The following is a 17,195-nucleotide window of genomic DNA, read 5'->3' as shown; positions in this document are numbered from 1 at the left end:
CAATAAAAGCAAGTATTAAGAATACACCAGTTAAATAGAAAATTGATTCATCAATCGTATAATATTATGATGGCATGGCTAAATGTTCTATATAGCTAGTAATATTCGTCGGAATATCAAAAACGAGGAATATGTAAAACAGAACTTGCATTCGTCAGTATATTTACGGTATATTTTTAAAATGTGACGTTCGGACGGTATATTTTATCGATGTATTAATCGAATCGAGACGGTGTTTTTGTTAATTTGTGCAATAATTATTTATTTTGTATTTTGCAATTTCCACCTTAAAAAAAATATATATATATATTTTGTATTAAATAAAGTCCGCGCGTGCGGAAACCCCTGAAGACCATGGATAAATTCGTGCAACGCAAACCCTCATGGAAAACGAAAACTTACGAGGCGGTCGTCGCCGAAGCAGCGCAGAAAACGCAGAGACTGCAACATCATGCGCCACCAGTGCGTCGTCCGTTGCAGGAGCACCCGGCTTCGAATGTCACCCCGAAGCAACTGAATCAGCCTCAGAACACAGCAGGTAGGCTTTGTATTTTTGTTGTAATATTTAGTAATCTTTTTGGATACGGAGCTATCAAAATTAGTAGTAACTAAAATATATAGACAATGTGGCAATTAGATCCAGAAATCGCTAACCAAATTTGTTCTTCTTGGATAGATACCATGCGTGCCTCGGAGAAGATGCCGGACGTGCACACTAGTGCAAAAAAAACGTCCAAACCTTCTCCCGTGGCCCGCCCGGTCGTTTCGCAACCGATGACTCCACGTTCGATCAGCCAAGGGCCTTTTGTGGAGACAAAAAATAATGTGACAACGCCCACGTCCAGGCCGGTTGGACCCTGGGCACGTCTACAGAATGATCTCAACAGCCCCAGCGCTTCACTTCGAGTGCGTGCCATTCGCGCTCTAAAGTAAGTAGTACCTCCATCAACGTGCTAGAGAAATTTATTTCCTTCTTTTGTCCTGCAGAAGTCCCACCAGAAACGCATACAATGTGTTTGATGTGCCGCATACCGAGCAGAGTATCATCTCTGCTGACGAGCGTACTCCCAAGCCACCACCTTCCCTCCAGGAGGTCATGAGCTCCGTTGTAGTCTACGTGGATGTGCGTTCCGGCAACGACAACCGTTCCGATGGTGTCAAGTCGATCATAGCCGACATGGGGGCTCAGATCAACGATCGTCTACTGCGGTGAGTACATCGCTTCGATCCAGGTTGAATTTCCAGCTGAAAGCCAGTTCTCGCTCTTTTTCCCTAGAAACACCACGCATGTGATCTTTAAGGATGGGTTACTCTCGACTTACAAAAAGGCCGTGGAGTGGAAAATACCGGTTGTCTCAGTATTGTGGCTTGAGGGCTGCAAGTCGCAACGAAGGGTTTGCGAACCCGAAAAGTTTCCCATCACTAACATGCACAAATATGAATATCCTGAGCTCTACGGCAAGATAACGGTGAGTGAAGAGTACTTTTTGGGCGTCGAATACTTAGATAACAAGCTTTTGGTTGGTTCCCTCCTCCATTTGATATCTATTCCGAGTCAGCCCCGTATGTTCCCAACTTTATCAATCAAAATTGTCAGCCAAAAGGTCGACGTGCTATTTGCAAGATATTTGTGAGGCGGGGGAAAGTTAAGAGAGCGAAACTCGGAGGTAATCAATAATGTTCAGTTTATGGCAGTGTTCGAACAGAAGCATTAGCTCCACTTAATGGGTAATTCAGGGCTTAAATGGTTTCCTTTATTGGACACATAAACAAATTAATAGTGTATGTGGAAATGGTTTAGCAGATAGCCGCCGCGTAGTCTTATCAGCCACTTGTGTTGATGACCAAGATTGGCTGAAGAGCCAGCCAACGACGGCTGTGACTGTTGCTCCGTGACACTTTTGAATATACATCAAAATGATTATTTAATCCAAAGAAATACCGAAGCAACGCGGGCCATCGGCCGTCTGAAATTGCACGTACCCCAAACATAGAGCGCCGACTATTGGGAACTCTTCGTGTCTGACAGATTCTTATCAGTGACAACCATTGTCAAGCGGTTTGTTGGTGCCGTGCGTTATCTAATTTAATTTGCGCGAGGTCTGAGTCGCTGCTTATCATAGGTATCGTAGGGCCAGGGCCAGGAAGTTGAACGGGCCAAGGAAGCCTGTCCAGGAGAGATGAGAGGAGCTGATCGTTTGCATACATCAAGTTTTATTGCTTAAATGTTAGACGGTTTAAAAACATACGAGTCACTGGACGCTGCTGACAACTTAAAACCTAATTCTCATGCACGTCTGTTTGTATTCTTTCCGAGAATAGTACAACAAATCTTCACGTCATTTACATAACTCGCTGGAATGCGTTCGTAGATGCAGATGCACTGCAGCCCAGTCGTCAGGCATATTTATAGAACATTAAACTCTAAGTTAGATTATTAGATTCACGATTCACGGGAAACTGCTTGCTGGGTGGCGCGAGGCAGGAGAAACGTTCCACGTAGCGCTACCTGGGCCAAAGTGCCTCTGAGATTTGTACAATGCTGCATGCACGCACATGCGAGTCTGGTTCTATTTACATAAAAGGAATAAGCGTTAAGTACAATGGAATCCTTGCATTACACTATTTTGTAAGTCCTGCGGTGGCGGTGCGAGGCAGGCATTTTGTAGTTTAGGTATGGGATGCCCCCCTCATGAGAGCGCCACCTCAAGGCACATCATTATCAGAAATCCAGATACAGTGCCCCACGTGGCAATCGTTCCATTTCCGCTGGCATGGGCCTCCGGCAGGATGTCATCCGACACAATGTAGATCATGGCTCCGGCCGCAAACGACAGAGCATACGGCAGGATCAGGTTGGCAAACGTCACCGCCACGGCGCCCAGCACACCAAAGATGGGCTCCACCATCCCGGACAACTGTCCGTACCATAGCGCCCGGCCCACACTGAAGCCGGCGGCATGCAGGGGCAGACTGACGGCCAAACCCTCCGGAAAGTTTTGAATCCCAATGCCAATGGCCAGGTTGCGGGCGCTCTCGAACGTGGATGAGTTGGAGGTGCCGATAGCTCCGAAGCTCACGCCCACCGCCAGTCCCTCGGGAATGTTGTGCACGGTGATGGCCACCACCAGCAGCATGATGCGCTTCCATTGCGAGAGTGCCTCCTGGGCGCGCTTCTCCTCCTCGGTGGTGGTGTAGGTGCACTGCTCCATCTCGTTGATGCTGCCCTTCTTGCGGCGACGTGACTCTCCGCTGTGCTGCACGCTCAAACAGTCGGAAAAGCTTTCCAGACTCTTTGAAGCGAGGCGCTCGCCGTTCCCATTCCGCTTCAGGTCCTCGATGGCAATGTCCGCCTTGTCCTTGCTCGACTGCGTCATCTGAATCATCATTTTGGTGCTGTTCAGGCCCAAATAGGACATCAGCTTGTCGCAGCCGTAGACGAAAAAGGATCCGAGCAGAAATCCACCTGCCACGGGTACAAACGAGTACACTCCGTACAGGTGCGAGCTCTCGGCCATTTCGATAGCCGGCTTGAGCAGGGACCAGAACGAGGCGGCAATCATCACGCCAGCCGCAAAGCCAAGCGCCGCGTCCAGCGACCTTCTCTGCGTACCGCGCACAAATATCACAAGGGCGGCACCGGCGGCCGTCAGTCCCCAGGTGAGCAGGGTGCCCAACAGGGCCTGAGTTACGGGTCCGTAGCCGGGAATCATTCTGTGCTTCTGTGCTAGTCGCTACCTGGTATTGTGATTGGATCTACCTTGTCGCGCTTCTATAAATTGGGTATGTACGCGTTGCGATTGAGGCGACAGTTATCGGAGTACTGGCAGTTGGGAAAACAAGTTTCTTAATTGTTTCCCTAGCTGTCGCTCCACAGCCAGAATCTTCTTGTCTGTTAATTGTTTACTTTCTCGTACAACAGATGCACACGCCCTCGAGCCAAAGTGCCACGTTCCGTGCACTGATTCGTGTCTAGTATTTCAGCAGAATAAACAAAGGGCTTGCAGCTGGTGAACCGAACGTTAATAGCGTAGTTTTGTTTTCCAAATTTCCTCCTTCTGTGGCGTAGTCCAGTCGTGAATGGGTGAGCACTTGTTGCTTATCGCTCACTCGAGGAAGCCTCCCGGAACAGATGTGTGTGTGTTGACAAGAATTTAAATGGGAATGCGTAATACTGTTGGGTTTACTTAGTTTAAGAGAAGAACTAATTGAGCGCAGAGGAGTGGGAATGACTGAGCTGACAGCGCTGCCAAGAGCAATTTTTATAGGGCAGCCCCGGCTGAGAGGCTGGCAGCTGTAAAGCTATCGATAGTATCGTAGCTGTCTGCTCTATGTATATCGTCTCTAGTGGCCTATACTTGGTGATGGGAATTTTTCGAACGATTATTTCTTTGGCGTCTGTTTGAACTTCCCACAACTATCATTTTTGTTGGACGGACATCTACTTTAGTTGAATAAATGAATTGTTATTAAAACCCTATTCTTAAAAAAAACCCATAAAATATCGATGACCGGAGAGTATCTTCCCTTCTTGACAGCCAGTGAGCGCTCAAGAGATAAGCGCTAAAAAGATTAAACAAAGCCAGTAACGGCACTGATATCACGTAGTTATAAACAAATAAAACAGTGTTTTTAGCCAACGTGTGACTGACAGAGTCAGTTGCGCCAGCATCCGCCGCAGCAGGAACAATAACAAAGAGGGCATGAGCTCCATCGTAATTAAGCTGACCGACCGCACTTATTTATTTATCAACTCCTAAATCCTTTGCAGCGTGTTCGGTACATGCAACCGGGCTCGGAACTTGCCATACGTCCGTCAAGACGCCCAGTAACTCCCACATCATCGAAGGAGAGTGGCCCAGGATCGGGCAGCAAGCGAACTGCCTTGGGAACTCCAACCACAACGGCAAAGGTACGATCGTAAGGAAAACGCCCCAGTAATCCTGTTTAACCCTAGTACTTTTGTTGCTTTGCAGAATGACATCAGCCGCTTCTTTAAGGCACTCAACCACAACAAGCAAATTGCCGGAGATGACGCGGTCGAGTCGCCAGCCACTAAACTACTCAACAGGTTAGTTAGGGCTTGTCATCTTTTGAAATTGATGTCCCATAACCGATTCAATTTCCACAGGATAGCCAATGGCAGCTATACGCCGGTTTCTCAGCGTCCATCTGCATTGCAAACTGGGGATAGATTGCAAGTGCAAGAAAAATCTTATGACAGTGGTGAAAAACTGCAGGCCCAGAAGACTTTGAACTTTAATGAGAAGCCAGGCAGCGATGAGCAGCAGCCTGCCAAACCACAGCACCGCCGTAGCACTGCAGAGGCCTCTCCTGTGGCCACGCCAGTACGCACCAGTCGTCGACGCAGCTCTGCACATATTTCCATGACCAGCAATGCGGATGCTTCTCGGCCTCCACAGCCAGAGCAACGGGTGACTCGCCGACGCAGCTCTGCACATATTCCGCTGGCAAGAAATCAGGATGATGTTCCGTCGCCTCTAGAGCCACGCACAACGCATGGCTGTAGCTCAGCTCACAAACCCATGACAAGCAATACGGAGGCTGCTTCACAGACAGAGCCACGAATGACACGTCGCCGCAGTTCGGCTCATATTCTCACGACTATTAATGTGGATGATCCTCCGCCTGCAGAGGCAGAGCCACGTCTGAAGCGTCGCCGCAGCTCAGCCCACATTCCCATGGCCAGCAATACGGATGCAGTTGCGCCTCCACAGCCAGATTTACGAATGACACGTCGCCGCAGCTCATTGCTTCAGGCTGCTAAGGAGCCTCTGGAATTGGCCCCGCAAAATATATTTGCATCAATTGCCGAGGAGCTGGCCCCAATACATGAGGACAAGAATTCGATTGCCGAAGAACCTGCAGGGGATGCAACCGAGTCAAATTGTCAGACATCATTGATAACCAAAATGAACGAGCGCATGGCAGATGCAAAAATCCTTAACAAAACAGATTTCGTACAACATTCTCTGGAAATAAGCGTCGGAAATCCTTCTCCGTCGAGAGTTCTCTATCAGGCGGACAAGCGAGGCACCCTGTACACCTCAGAGCGTATGGACATCAGCAAGGAATTCCAGGACGTGAATTTGACTGCCAGGAAATCGATGTCCAATGTGACTATGCAAACGTCCACACTCTTAGATGAGCACTCGACCCCGCCGATGTTCAGCTCGACTCGCCTGCCAACCAGCAGGTCCAGCACCACCGTAAATCGAAGGCGCACCCTATTCAACTTGGACATGGAGGTGATTAACGAGAACATAAACAGGCTGAACTCATCCCATCGACTGTCGCTGTTGCTGGCCAATCAGGCCGAGTTGGGAGAGTGCGGCAAATCAGTTGTGACGGCAGAAAAATCTCGGGCGGAGGCGAATCCCTCGAATGAACCAAAAAGGCGTCGACTATTCACGCCCAACGAAGTGGTGGTGACCTCACCCCCAAAGACAAATAAAAAACAGCGTTTAAGCTGTAGTGGAAACAATGCATCCACCCAGTCGGGGAAAAAGCTTCGTCGTTCATTGGCCGTTCCCGCCTGCCCTTCCTCCGAATCCAGCTGCCTTAGTGCTCATGTTGAACGTGAAAGCACCGACAAATTTCTCACCCCCGATGGATCTCTAAATGGTGCTAACGGCATTGATACTTCCTCCGGAATGAATGTAGCAGGAATGGAGAAATCGGCGACCAGCAAACGCCGCTCACGTGTAATCCGCACACTGGTTCACACGAACATGCATCAGGGGCAGGTCCAGGTGATTCAAAAGGTTGGTAACACTGTGGAGACACCAACTGAGCCCTAACCTTGGTAGCCTAACCTCTGTAGTACGAGTTGGGTGGATAAACATAAACTCCCACTAACGCCCAACTTTAGTCAGTAGAATAGACTATAATACTAACGTAGCTTAGCTCTGTTTGTAAATTCTCGTTAATATGCATATTCAATAACCATTAATCGGCCATAATAATTATTTATGAAACATAAACAACACGCAGTAAATTTGCAGCAACCTTCACCTTCATTTGTAATACTCGTTTCCCACACTCAAATAAACCGTTTCCGTATCCGTATCATAATCACCGGGGCCCTCTTTAATCTTACCCCAAATCAACTGAATTCGTTGCCTTCAACCTTAGGCCATACGGAAGTTGCGTGGAATGCGGCTGGATCCCACTGTGACCAATCGGACCACTCATTTGGTTAGCCTGGAGCCGCGCCGCACGTTGAATCTGCTTCGCGGACTCATGCGTGGCGTCTGGATAGTCAACTTCGGATGGATCCAGGACTCGCTGAATGCCGGCAAATGGTTAAATGAAGAGAAATACGAATTGAAGAAGTTCTCGCGTGCCATTGAGGTGAGTCTAGTGAAGAGCGTGAAGGGGTGAAGAGCTAGTAACTCCCTCTACTCAAATCAGATTTGCCGCACTGAGCGACAGGCCTTTGGCATCCACTACCACTGCGAGCTGTTCCGCTACATGGAACCCTTCTATGTGTCCTCCCTTTGCCGGCCCATAGAGTTCAACAACATGAAGGAGCTACTTTTGCTCGGCGGCGCCAAGATGACGGAGAATCGCTTTAAGGCAAAGTACATTATTGGCGACAAACGACGGGTCGTGGACGATCGCATTTATCTGACGCCCTACTGGGTGCTGGATAGCATCACTGCGATGCAAATCCAAAAGTTCAGCAAATACCTAATGAAGAGTGCTATTGTAACGCCCAGTGGCATACGGTATGAAGATCCACGGTCGCGTTCTACCCCCCGAAGCGACTACAATTTCGTAGATCCCCCACTGGTAATGGACAAATAGACACTTTATTTTGTTTTACCTTTGGTTGGTCTTCAAAAGGAAATTCTATAAACTAAATTATCCAATGAGTTCAAAATGTACACTACAATTAGGCCATTTTTAAATTAAAACAGACTGAATCCATACTGTCAAGTATATTTTTCTTGATAATTGATAATCAAATATAGCCGAAAAATAATAATTAAAAATAGAACAAGTTTCATTTAATCGAAAGATTCAACAACTGTGGCCGGAGAGGATGGAAATTAAACAAATATTTAGTCTCTTCAATGGCAAAAATGTCCACTTTATTGGAACGATTGAGGTATATTGTGTTGTCAGTGTTATTTCATTATTCATTTCTTGTACGTTTTAATTCGATTCAGATTCACTTTGTACTTTGAGGCATCGTCGGCAGGGCGGGCGGTGCATGGTGTGTGGAAGAAAATGCGTCTGGGCTGGGAGAAAATAAAAGCGCTGCTGAAAATCAAAAAGCAACAAACCAAAAAGATGTTGAAAGGGTTTTGTCTCGTTAAAAGAATAAATACAAAAATAGGGTTTTTATTTTTTGTAAATAAAGTTATCGCTTCTATTCTGGTTCTTTTTTTTCATGTATACAAAGTAGTTGTGTGTGTGTGTGCAAAAGGAGGGTAAGATAAATGATACAAATCAAAGAACAAAGGTTAATTTAATCGATATAAATGCTACGCGCGCTCGCTACTCAAGACATCTAGATATGATGGCACATCATATCCATACATAGTAAACTAAAGATCGATGGAGGGAGGATGGTTGAAGGAGGAGTGGTTGTGTTTCGTGTGCGCTCCTGCCAATCCACCATCGCATTCAGGCGGCTTCGACAGCGTTCGTTGACATTCGTATCCTACGAAACTCTTTTCGATGGAAAAAATTAAACTTTTGCTTCTTCTGGAACTTCATCTTATCGTTCATTTTGCTCAGGACAGGGACAGGTGTTCTTGCTATACTACTGTTGCTGTTGTGCTTGTTGCTGGTATTGTTGAGTGTGGGTTGTGTCTGCATTAGGTTGTTGATTATATGCTTGCTGCTTCTGATTGCGCTTGTTACTGCTGCTGCTGCTAGTGTTGTTGAGTGGGAGCAAACCAGCTACTTCTTGCCCTTGGTGGCCTTCTCGGCGGCCTTGGTGACCTTGCCACCGGAGGCATCCTTGAAGTTGACAGACTTGATGACACCGACAGCAACGGTCTGCCTCATGTCACGGACAGCGAAGCGACCCAGAGGAGGGAACTCCTGGAAGGACTCCACGCACAGAGGCTTGGAGGGCACCAAGTTGACGATGGCAGCATCACCAGACTTGATGAACTTGGGGTTCTCCTCGGTGGTCTTGCCGGAACGACGGTCAACCTTCTCCTTGATCTCAGCGAACTTGCAAGCAATGTGAGCGGTGTGGCAATCCAACACTGGGGTGTAGCCGTTGGCGATCTGGCCAGGGTGGTTCAGCACGATGACCTGAGCGGTGAAGTCGGCAGCGCCCTTGGGTGGGTTGGCCTTGGAGTCGCCAGCAACGTAGCCACGACGCAGCTCCTTGACGGAGACGTTCTTAACGTTGAAGCCAACGTTGTCACCGGGAACGGCCTCGACGAGGGCTTCGTGGTGCATCTCAACAGACTTAACCTCAGTGGTGATGTTGGCCGGGGCGAACACAACAAGGGTACCGGGCTTCAGGACACCGGTCTCCACACGACCGACGGGTACTGTTCCAATACCGCCAATTTTGTAGACATCCTGCAGGGGCAGACGCAGGGCCTTGTCGGTTGGGCGAGCTGGGGGGAGGATAGCGTCCAGAGCTTCGATGAGGGTCTTGCCGTCAGCGTTGCCATCCTTGCGCTCCACCTTCCATCCCTTGAACCAGTTCATGTTGGTAGAGGGTTCCAACATGTTGTCGCCGTGCCATCCGGAGATGGGCACGAAGGCGACGGCGGCTGGGTTGTAGCCGATCTTCTTGATGTACGAGGAGACTTCCTTCTTGATTTCCTCATAACGCGACTCGCTGTATGGTGGCTCGGACGAATCCATCTTGTTCACACCAACGATCAGCTGCTTCACACCCAGGGTGAAGGCAAGCAGGGCGTGCTCGCGGGTCTGGCCGTTCTTAGAGATACCAGCCTCGAACTCGCCAGTACCGGCAGCCACAATCAAGACAGCGCAATCAGCCTGGGAGGTACCAGTGATCATGTTCTTGATGAAATCTCTGTGGCCGGGGGCGTCGATGATGGTGACGTAGTACTTGGCAGTCTCGAACTTCCACAGAGCGATATCGATGGTGATACCACGCTCACGCTCGGCCTTCAATTTATCCAAAACCCATGCGTACTTGAAGGAGCCCTTGCCCATCTCCTGAGCCTCCTTCTCGAACTTCTCAATGGTACGCTTGTCGATACCACCGCACTTGTAGATCAAGTGACCGGTGGTCGTGGACTTGCCAGAATCGACGTGTCCAATGACGACAATGTTGATGTGAATCTTTTCCTTGCCCATGTTGGATTATAGGAGAGCTGCAGTTGCGTGTGTGTGTGTGGGTGAACGGGTACGGTTGTGTTGGACAGCGTGCAGCAGGTAGAATTTCGAAATCGGGTTGAACAGGAACGGTAACGTGGGGAAGAAACAAATGGGTAAACACATTTCGTTAGCAATTGGTTAGGAATTGTATTATTAATTAGTTGCAGGTTTAATGGGCACAAATAAATTTCGTTGTCTACAAATAAATCCACTAATCGGCATTCGTACTTTCGACTTTTGCTTGCGTGCTGCCAGCGCAGCCACTCAACCTAACCTCACAATCGCCGCAAAGCCAAAACGTGTTTTTTGCTCATCGCCTCGGAAGCAGTTTGAGGTTAGGTTAGGTGCAGCGCCGCATGCGATGGGAAGTGGTGGTGGAAAAAACCAGCCAGAGGGGGGAGGAAGCAGAACAGAGACAACTAATTGTTGAACAATGAAAGTACGCATACCCGCATACACATAAATATATGTACATGCAAATTTACAACAAAAGAAACAACCTATTTATTTGAACCATTCTAAAAGCAAACTCGATTTTTTCAGTGGTTTGGTATTTATGCTATCGTCAAAGTTCTTCAGTAGCAGAACTGAAAATAATCATCATGGTAAATCGAGTTGCTAAATTGAATAAATATGCGCAAGGAAATTTCCAGCAAATTTAATCGCGTTTGTATTCACATGAACACATGTGCCTGTCCATGCGTTCGTGTGTGTGATGCTCAGTTGCCGGCCGGAGCGAGCGAGGGAGAAAGCAAAGAAAAATGGCGACGACCCATACCAATGTGAATGTGACTCTTGCAAAGGCAAATGATCGCCGCGGTGGCACGAAAGAGAAAGAAAATTTTCAAGAACCGAATGCATTGCGAGTCTTTAAACCAGACCCAAGCATGAGGTCAAACCAAATGCATCGGAAATGTGCACCTTATTTCACAACAGCTGGCAATGGCAGCGTGCAGAGTAAGATTTTAGAGATTTTCGCTTGTTGCTAGGAAAGATATCCGGCCACTTGAGTCACACCATGAGTCGCCATTTTGAAATTCTATGCATATAGAGAAAGCGGAAAAATACGCTTGCGAAAACCACGTTTTCGGCACTCTGTTTCAGCGATGTTTTGTGCTTTTACTCAGCAGAACGAGTATTAATTGATGGAGCAATTAGCGGCACTAATGAACGACCCATCGATGCCACACATGCCAAGTGGGCGTGGCGAAGAAAATTACAAAAAAATTACACCATATTGCGAACTAAAATTACGCATTTTGGCGAAAATTGTTGAAAACAATTTGAAACGGTGCAGCAAGGGTCGTTGCATTGGTCACAGCACTAATTTTCTTCAAAGTGTGCACATTGCCACGTGTTTGCTTTTCGCATCACTATGCCTCCGTCAGCACCTTTCACTTTGCCAGCCTCGTTAGAGGTTATTTTTTCAAGCACACACAAATGCACCAGAACGCACATATTTGTTTATAAATGTTCATTTACTGCAGTTTCGTTGCACATATTCACTAAATCCTCTAACATATACTTGTATATACACCACAATTAATTCACTTTGGATCCAGAAACTTACTCTCGAATAAATTGAATGAGATATCACAGTCTATGCGTTTCCGGCGACAGACTTGAACAAAGTGAACGAGTGTTCGGCATGCCGGAAGCCAGGAAGCCTCGCTGGCATTTTATTTATCGATAAGATATACCGTAATATACCGTCGCATTTTCAAAATATACCGTAAGTATACTGACGAGTTCATGTTCAATTATACATATTCCCCGTTTTTTATATTCCGTCGATTATTACTAGCTAGCTAAGACTTCCATGTGTGAACATATAATTTTCTCCGATCAATGAATCAATTTTCTACTTGACTGGCTTGTTTTAAATACTTGAATTGTTTTCCTGATACGGCGATTGCTTTGATTGTTTTTGTCAATTTTGGTTCCTTAACAACAATATGTTGATGAAAAAACGAGCTTAGCCCACTTAAGCCCCCTCTGTTGAAATAATTGAACTACTTGAGGTAAATGACGTTAAATATCAAAGATTGTAAATTCTTCTTGTAGATCCATGCCAACATTGACGATATCTTTGACCTGAACTGCGCCAAGATTATTAAATGTTCATTATTTTCGGTGGAATATTAAAATACCCGCAGGCCGGCATGTCAACGCCGACCGGAAACGCAAAAAAATACCAAAAAGTACCCTTAACTTGTTACTAAATTATTGTTTTGTGCTGTTTTAGACGGTGAAACTAATCGCTTTTGTTAAGTCAATCTGAATTTTGTCCATATGCCGGCACAATTAAGTTTAATTAACAAATGTCAGGATTTCCGCGCATTGCGAAATAAGCGCTGAACCTTTCGGTATATTCAGCACTGCCTTTCTTTGCTATTGGTCACACAGTCAATAAAGTAACGAATAGCGACGTGGCGACCGACGGGAAGGCAAAATCAATCGCTATAAAGAAATTTACCGGTCTAGTACACGGCTACATAGCACAGTTAGTCTAGTCGCAGCAGGCAGTTGCCGAGTCGAGAAATATATTTGCTTCAGATTGTAGTACTGACTAAACATGATTAAAATGCGGTGTCTGGCAGCTGCCGTGCTAATTTTCGGCTACATTGCCACTACATTAGCCGCCGAGAGTGACGTCCTGGACCTGGGGGACGACAACTTTGCATCCACACTGAAGCAGCAGGAGACGACATTGGTTATGTTCTATGCCCCCTGGTAAGTGCGTGTGTGTGGGGTAAGGGGAGCGGGCGTGGCAGGTCGGGAGTGCAATTACCTTAATCAGCTTGTTGCGTCTGCTTTTTAATTAAATTGCGCTGCGGTGAATCGAATCAAAAGTACACGTCAGCGTTAAGAAGAGGGTCGAAACAGAAGAAAAAAAAAAATCAGCGACTACAAAGTCGGTATCAGAGCGGCCATTTTAAGAGACGTAGGGTAGAGGGCAGGCAGCTTCAACCAGCGAATGTGTCAATACAACTATCTCTTTGTTAGCGTATGAGTGTGAGTAGATTATTAGGAGAAAACTTCAAAGCTATCATTTCCAGATACGAGTGCATACGGGTTTTTGTATGTGGGCTTGCCGGCCGGTGGCCGGTGGCCGATTTCCATCTCCCCGGAGAGCAGTGAAAGAGTTTTTAAATTACATTTAATCCCCGCATCGTTGGGCTTATCAGCTCTGGAACATAAGCAGTTTAATTAGACGTTGTTAGCAATAAGAGTGCATGATAAGGCAACCCAACTGATAAGTATACGCACCCCATGCTATAATTACAAACTATTCGACTTTTTGGGTAACATGTCTTCCTGTTGTCGTGATAAAAATGATGAACTAGCTAAATTTGTTCGAGAAAAGACTGTGACGTGTCCTAATAGACTTTTTCTGTTCTTATAGGTGCGGCCACTGCAAGCGCCTCAAGCCTGAGTATGCCAAGGCGGCTGAGCTCGTCAAGGATGATGATCCACCAATTAAGCTGGCCAAGGTTGACTGTACCGAGGCTGGCAAGGAGACCTGCAGCAAGTACTCAGTGAGCGGCTATCCCACACTGAAAATATTCCGTCAGGATGAAGTGTCGCAGGACTACAGCGGACCACGTGAGGCCATCGGCATTGCGAAATACATGCGCGCTCAGGTTGGACCTGCCTCTAAGAATGTGCGCTCTGTGGAGGAGCTCGCCAAGTTCCTGGACACCAAGGAGACCTCAATCTTTGGTAGCTTTGAAGACATTGACTCCAAGCTGGCGAAGATCTTCCTCAAGTTTGCCGACAAGAACCGCGAGAAGTATCGCTTTGGCCACAGCAGCGACGAGGAGGTATTGAAGAAGAATGGTGAAACGTAAGTGATGCCATCTCAAGACTGCAAATGCGTTTATTATACTTAATACAATTTGTTACGCCTCAGGCAATAAAAAATAGCTATTAAGTTTTGTCCCTTATCACAAATAAGCAAAGTATTCGATGGCTCTTGTCTTCCGTACAGCGATAAGATTGTGCTGATCCGTGCTCCACATTTGAGCAACAAGTTTGAGGCTTCCACAATCAAGTTTGAGGGAAGCACTGAGTCCGACCTGACCACCTTCATCAAGGAGAATTAGTAAGTGATCTCTTTTCTATATCCTCCCCCAAGCACACTCTTAATTTACGTTCGTTCAATCTATGCAGCCATGGCTTGGTTGGTCATCGTACCCAGGAAACTTCACGGGACTTCCAGAACCCCCTGATCACCGCCTACTACAGCGTCGACTACCAGAAGAATCCCAAGGGCACCAACTACTGGCGCAACCGTGTCCTGAAGGTGGCCAAGGAATTTGCCGGCCAAATTAGCTTTGCCATCAGCTCCAAGGACGATTTCCAGCACGAATTGAACGAATACGGCTACGATTTTGTTGGCGACAAGCCCATCGTTTTGGCCCGTGATGCCAAGAATCTCAAGTACTCTCTGAAGGACGAGTTCTCCGTGGAGAACCTACAAGATTTTGTTGAGAAGCTGCTGGCCGACGAACTGGAGCCATATGTCAAGAGCGAGCCCGTCCCAGAGTCGAACGATACTCCGGTCAAGGTGGCTGTAGCTAAGAACTTTGACGATCTGGTGATCAACAACGGCAAGGACACGCTCATTGAGTTCTACGCCCCATGGTGCGGCCACTGCAAGAAGTTGACTCCCATCTACGAGGAGCTGGCCGAGAAACTGCAAGACGAGGATGTGGTCATTGTCAAAATGGATGCCACGGCCAACGATGTGCCACCAGAGTTCAATGTGCGTGGATTCCCCACACTCTTCTGGCTCCCCAAGGACTCGAAGAATAACCCCGTAAGCTACAACGGGGGTCGCGAGGTCGATGATTTCATCAAATACATTGCCAAGGAGGCGACCACAGAACTGAAGAGCTTCGACCGTGACGGAAGGCCCAAGAAGACCGAGCTCTAAGCTCCAGGCTCTAATCTTAACTCTTACTGCTGACTGCGTCGTTAATGTGGTGTAGTGGCGGTGTAACTAGCATTTCCATATTTTTGTAAAAGTCGAATGCATTCTCTTCAAATTCTTGATGGGACAAAAATTGTATTAAATTATATATAGTAGTGATGATGATAACGCAGATGAACACAAACCCAACCCCATGAAGATGTCACAATAAACTTAAAACTTCATTTATCTACTCAACAATGAAATGAAAAATTATTTTCTTTAGTTCTTATGAAGTGTTGTGGGGGTAAAGTCCTCCATGCGCTCGTCCAACATGATGCGAAACCAATCGGGAATGAAGGTATACAGGTTCCTGCCAAGATACGATGTGTACGAGATCTCCCCCCGGCTAGCATCAAACTTCAACAGATACACGGTCCTGGGGCAGTCGACTACCGACATAAAGCCGCGAATCTGGTCCACCAGCCGCAGTAGGAAATTGACACAGACATGCGGTGACCAGGCTTTTTCCTGCGCAAACAAATTAAAGTGTTATTTCAATCGGAGCATATTGTATATATGTACTAACGCAGTCCTTCCAAAGTTGGCGCACAGATAGCTTGTTAATGGTGTGCGCGATGGTGTGACGGTTAACATTAGCAACGTAAATGTTTTCGATGCCCACCAGAAAACACTTGGACCACCACTTGAGGGCGTCGCAACGGTTGTGCGTAGCCCATTCATCCACGCTCATACTGTCTTGGCGAAACTGCAGCTCCGTAAAGACTAAATTTGAACTAGCAGGCGAATAAGAGCAAATAAATTTAAACCGATTTTAAATGTACATTCCCGTACTTACCTTCTGTCACTTCCTGTGCAAAAACCTTCGGCCAGAATTGGTGAATCGAAAATAAAACGTGTGCCATTTATGCTGAAGGAAAACACTCCGTTGTATTGTCCAGTCGGTTCCATTGGGTCGCATGGTTTCGGCATTGCATTTGCATTCTCTGAAAAAAAAATAAATACTAAATAGTAATATTGGATGGTTAATCCAATGCCCTACCGGATAGGAAGTGCCTACGAAGCTTTGCGAGCCAATCAGCATTCAGTTCCTTCATAGGAGAAGTTTTTAGATCCTCAGGAACCACGGGGCTGATGTAAATCGTGTTTCGATACTTGGTCACGGCGAGGGTCCAGTTCTCCTTCATTTCGTAGGGAGTCCTCAAGATTAGTTCAAGAACTTCGGTGGTGCACACAATGTCGTAACTGACTTCCACCTCCAGTTTGGCGCTTAGATGGGATGTCCCAGTGCTCTCCATGTACAATAGTATGTTGTCCAAGCCTGGCTGCGATAAGAGTAAACTTCGCGGAGGACTCGGCTCAGAGTCCCCCAGGTGCACTTGGAATTTGTCCATTTTTGGAACGACTACGTAGCGCAAGCGATTTGCATTGTTCTCAAATTTTCCATATGGCGATAAGCTGAAGCCGCCGTGAGCCACTGGCTTAGAAAATTCTGGAAAGTCACATCGGTCCGCTTTGGTAATAACGTGAGGTTTTATATTTAATAATATTTCATCAGAAATCATCATGGATTCATCTGAAAACGCAAGATTTAATTTTCCTAAAATTGGTTTTACCGTTGCTTAACAAAAAAAAGTGGCATCGTTAAATACTATACGCATACTTGCAAACATATTAATGTTTCTTCCAATATACAACTTTCGTTAATCGTTCAAGGTTGCAATGTGTTGTGTAAACAGGCTTTTAACTTTTACAAATCACACTGGTTCAGCAATTATTTTCGAGGCTCTACTGTGCTTCCCACTACACTCACAACAATTTGGCGCAACGCCGGTTTTGGGGATGCCAAACGTAAACAAACCGGATGGTTGCCAGACTGCCGCACACAGATGTTCGCAATGAACGGTGTGGC

The 17,195-nt window shown here is 46.7% G+C and overlaps 5 protein-coding genes and 1 non-coding gene across 6 annotated transcripts; 2 read left to right on the top strand and 4 right to left on the bottom strand.

The window, feature by feature from the left end:
• Positions 1-294: 294 nt before the first annotated feature.
• Positions 295-7,955, top strand: LOC6600951 (microcephalin). Its single transcript, XM_026986702.1, has 9 exons — positions 295-538; positions 677-929; positions 988-1,209; positions 1,277-1,469; positions 4,772-4,912; positions 4,977-5,071; positions 5,132-6,785; positions 7,156-7,374; positions 7,435-7,955. The coding sequence occupies exons 1-9, from the start codon at positions 355-357 to the stop codon at positions 7,828-7,830; spliced, it is 3,357 nt and encodes a 1,118-aa protein (XP_026842503.1). The 5' UTR covers positions 295-354; the 3' UTR covers positions 7,831-7,955.
• LOC6600952 (zinc transporter ZIP11) lies at positions 2,195-4,188 on the bottom strand. Its single transcript, XM_002025987.2, has one exon. It carries the CDS (start codon positions 3,711-3,713, stop codon positions 2,691-2,693), a length of 1,023 nt encoding a protein of 340 aa, XP_002026023.1. The 5' UTR covers positions 3,714-4,188; the 3' UTR covers positions 2,195-2,690.
• A 418-nt stretch (positions 7,956-8,373) lies between the features above and the next one.
• LOC6600955 (elongation factor 1-alpha 1) lies at positions 8,374-11,966 on the bottom strand. Its single transcript, XM_002025990.2, has 2 exons — positions 11,918-11,966; positions 8,374-10,343 (listed from the first exon to the last, which is right to left on the bottom strand). The coding sequence occupies exon 2, from the start codon at positions 10,324-10,326 to the stop codon at positions 8,935-8,937; it is 1,392 nt and encodes a 463-aa protein (XP_002026026.2). The 5' UTR covers positions 10,327-10,343; positions 11,918-11,966; the 3' UTR covers positions 8,374-8,934.
• LOC6600956 lies at positions 10,884-10,956 on the bottom strand. Its single transcript, XR_048159.2, has one exon. It is a non-coding gene; the product is annotated as a small nucleolar RNA snR61/Z1/Z11 (small nucleolar RNA).
• An 864-nt stretch (positions 11,967-12,830) lies between the features above and the next one.
• Positions 12,831-15,523, top strand: LOC6600957 (protein disulfide-isomerase A3). The gene is made up of 4 exons (XM_002025991.2): positions 12,831-13,080; positions 13,754-14,194; positions 14,339-14,452; positions 14,521-15,523. Exons 1-4 carry the CDS (start codon positions 12,923-12,925, stop codon positions 15,284-15,286), a joined length of 1,479 nt encoding a protein of 492 aa, XP_002026027.2. The 5' UTR covers positions 12,831-12,922; the 3' UTR covers positions 15,287-15,523.
• Positions 15,524-15,528: 5 nt separating this feature from the next.
• Positions 15,529-16,848, bottom strand: LOC6600958 (protein cutoff). The gene is made up of 4 exons (XM_002025992.2): positions 16,326-16,848; positions 16,122-16,269; positions 15,852-16,059; positions 15,529-15,793 (listed from the first exon to the last, which is right to left on the bottom strand). The coding sequence occupies exons 1-4, from the start codon at positions 16,846-16,848 to the stop codon at positions 15,545-15,547; spliced, it is 1,128 nt and encodes a 375-aa protein (XP_002026028.2). The 3' UTR covers positions 15,529-15,544.
• Between the last annotated feature and the right edge of the window lie 347 nt (positions 16,849-17,195).

The sequence above is a fragment of the Drosophila persimilis genome, unplaced genomic scaffold, assembly GCF_003286085.1.
Source record: "Drosophila persimilis strain 14011-0111.01,24,50 unplaced genomic scaffold, DperRS2 tig00000002-arrow-pilon, whole genome shotgun sequence".
NCBI classification, from domain to species: Eukaryota; Metazoa; Arthropoda; class Insecta; order Diptera; family Drosophilidae; genus Drosophila; species Drosophila persimilis.
Note: the sequence above shows the minus strand (reverse complement) of the source record. Positions and strands in the feature narration are given on the sequence as shown.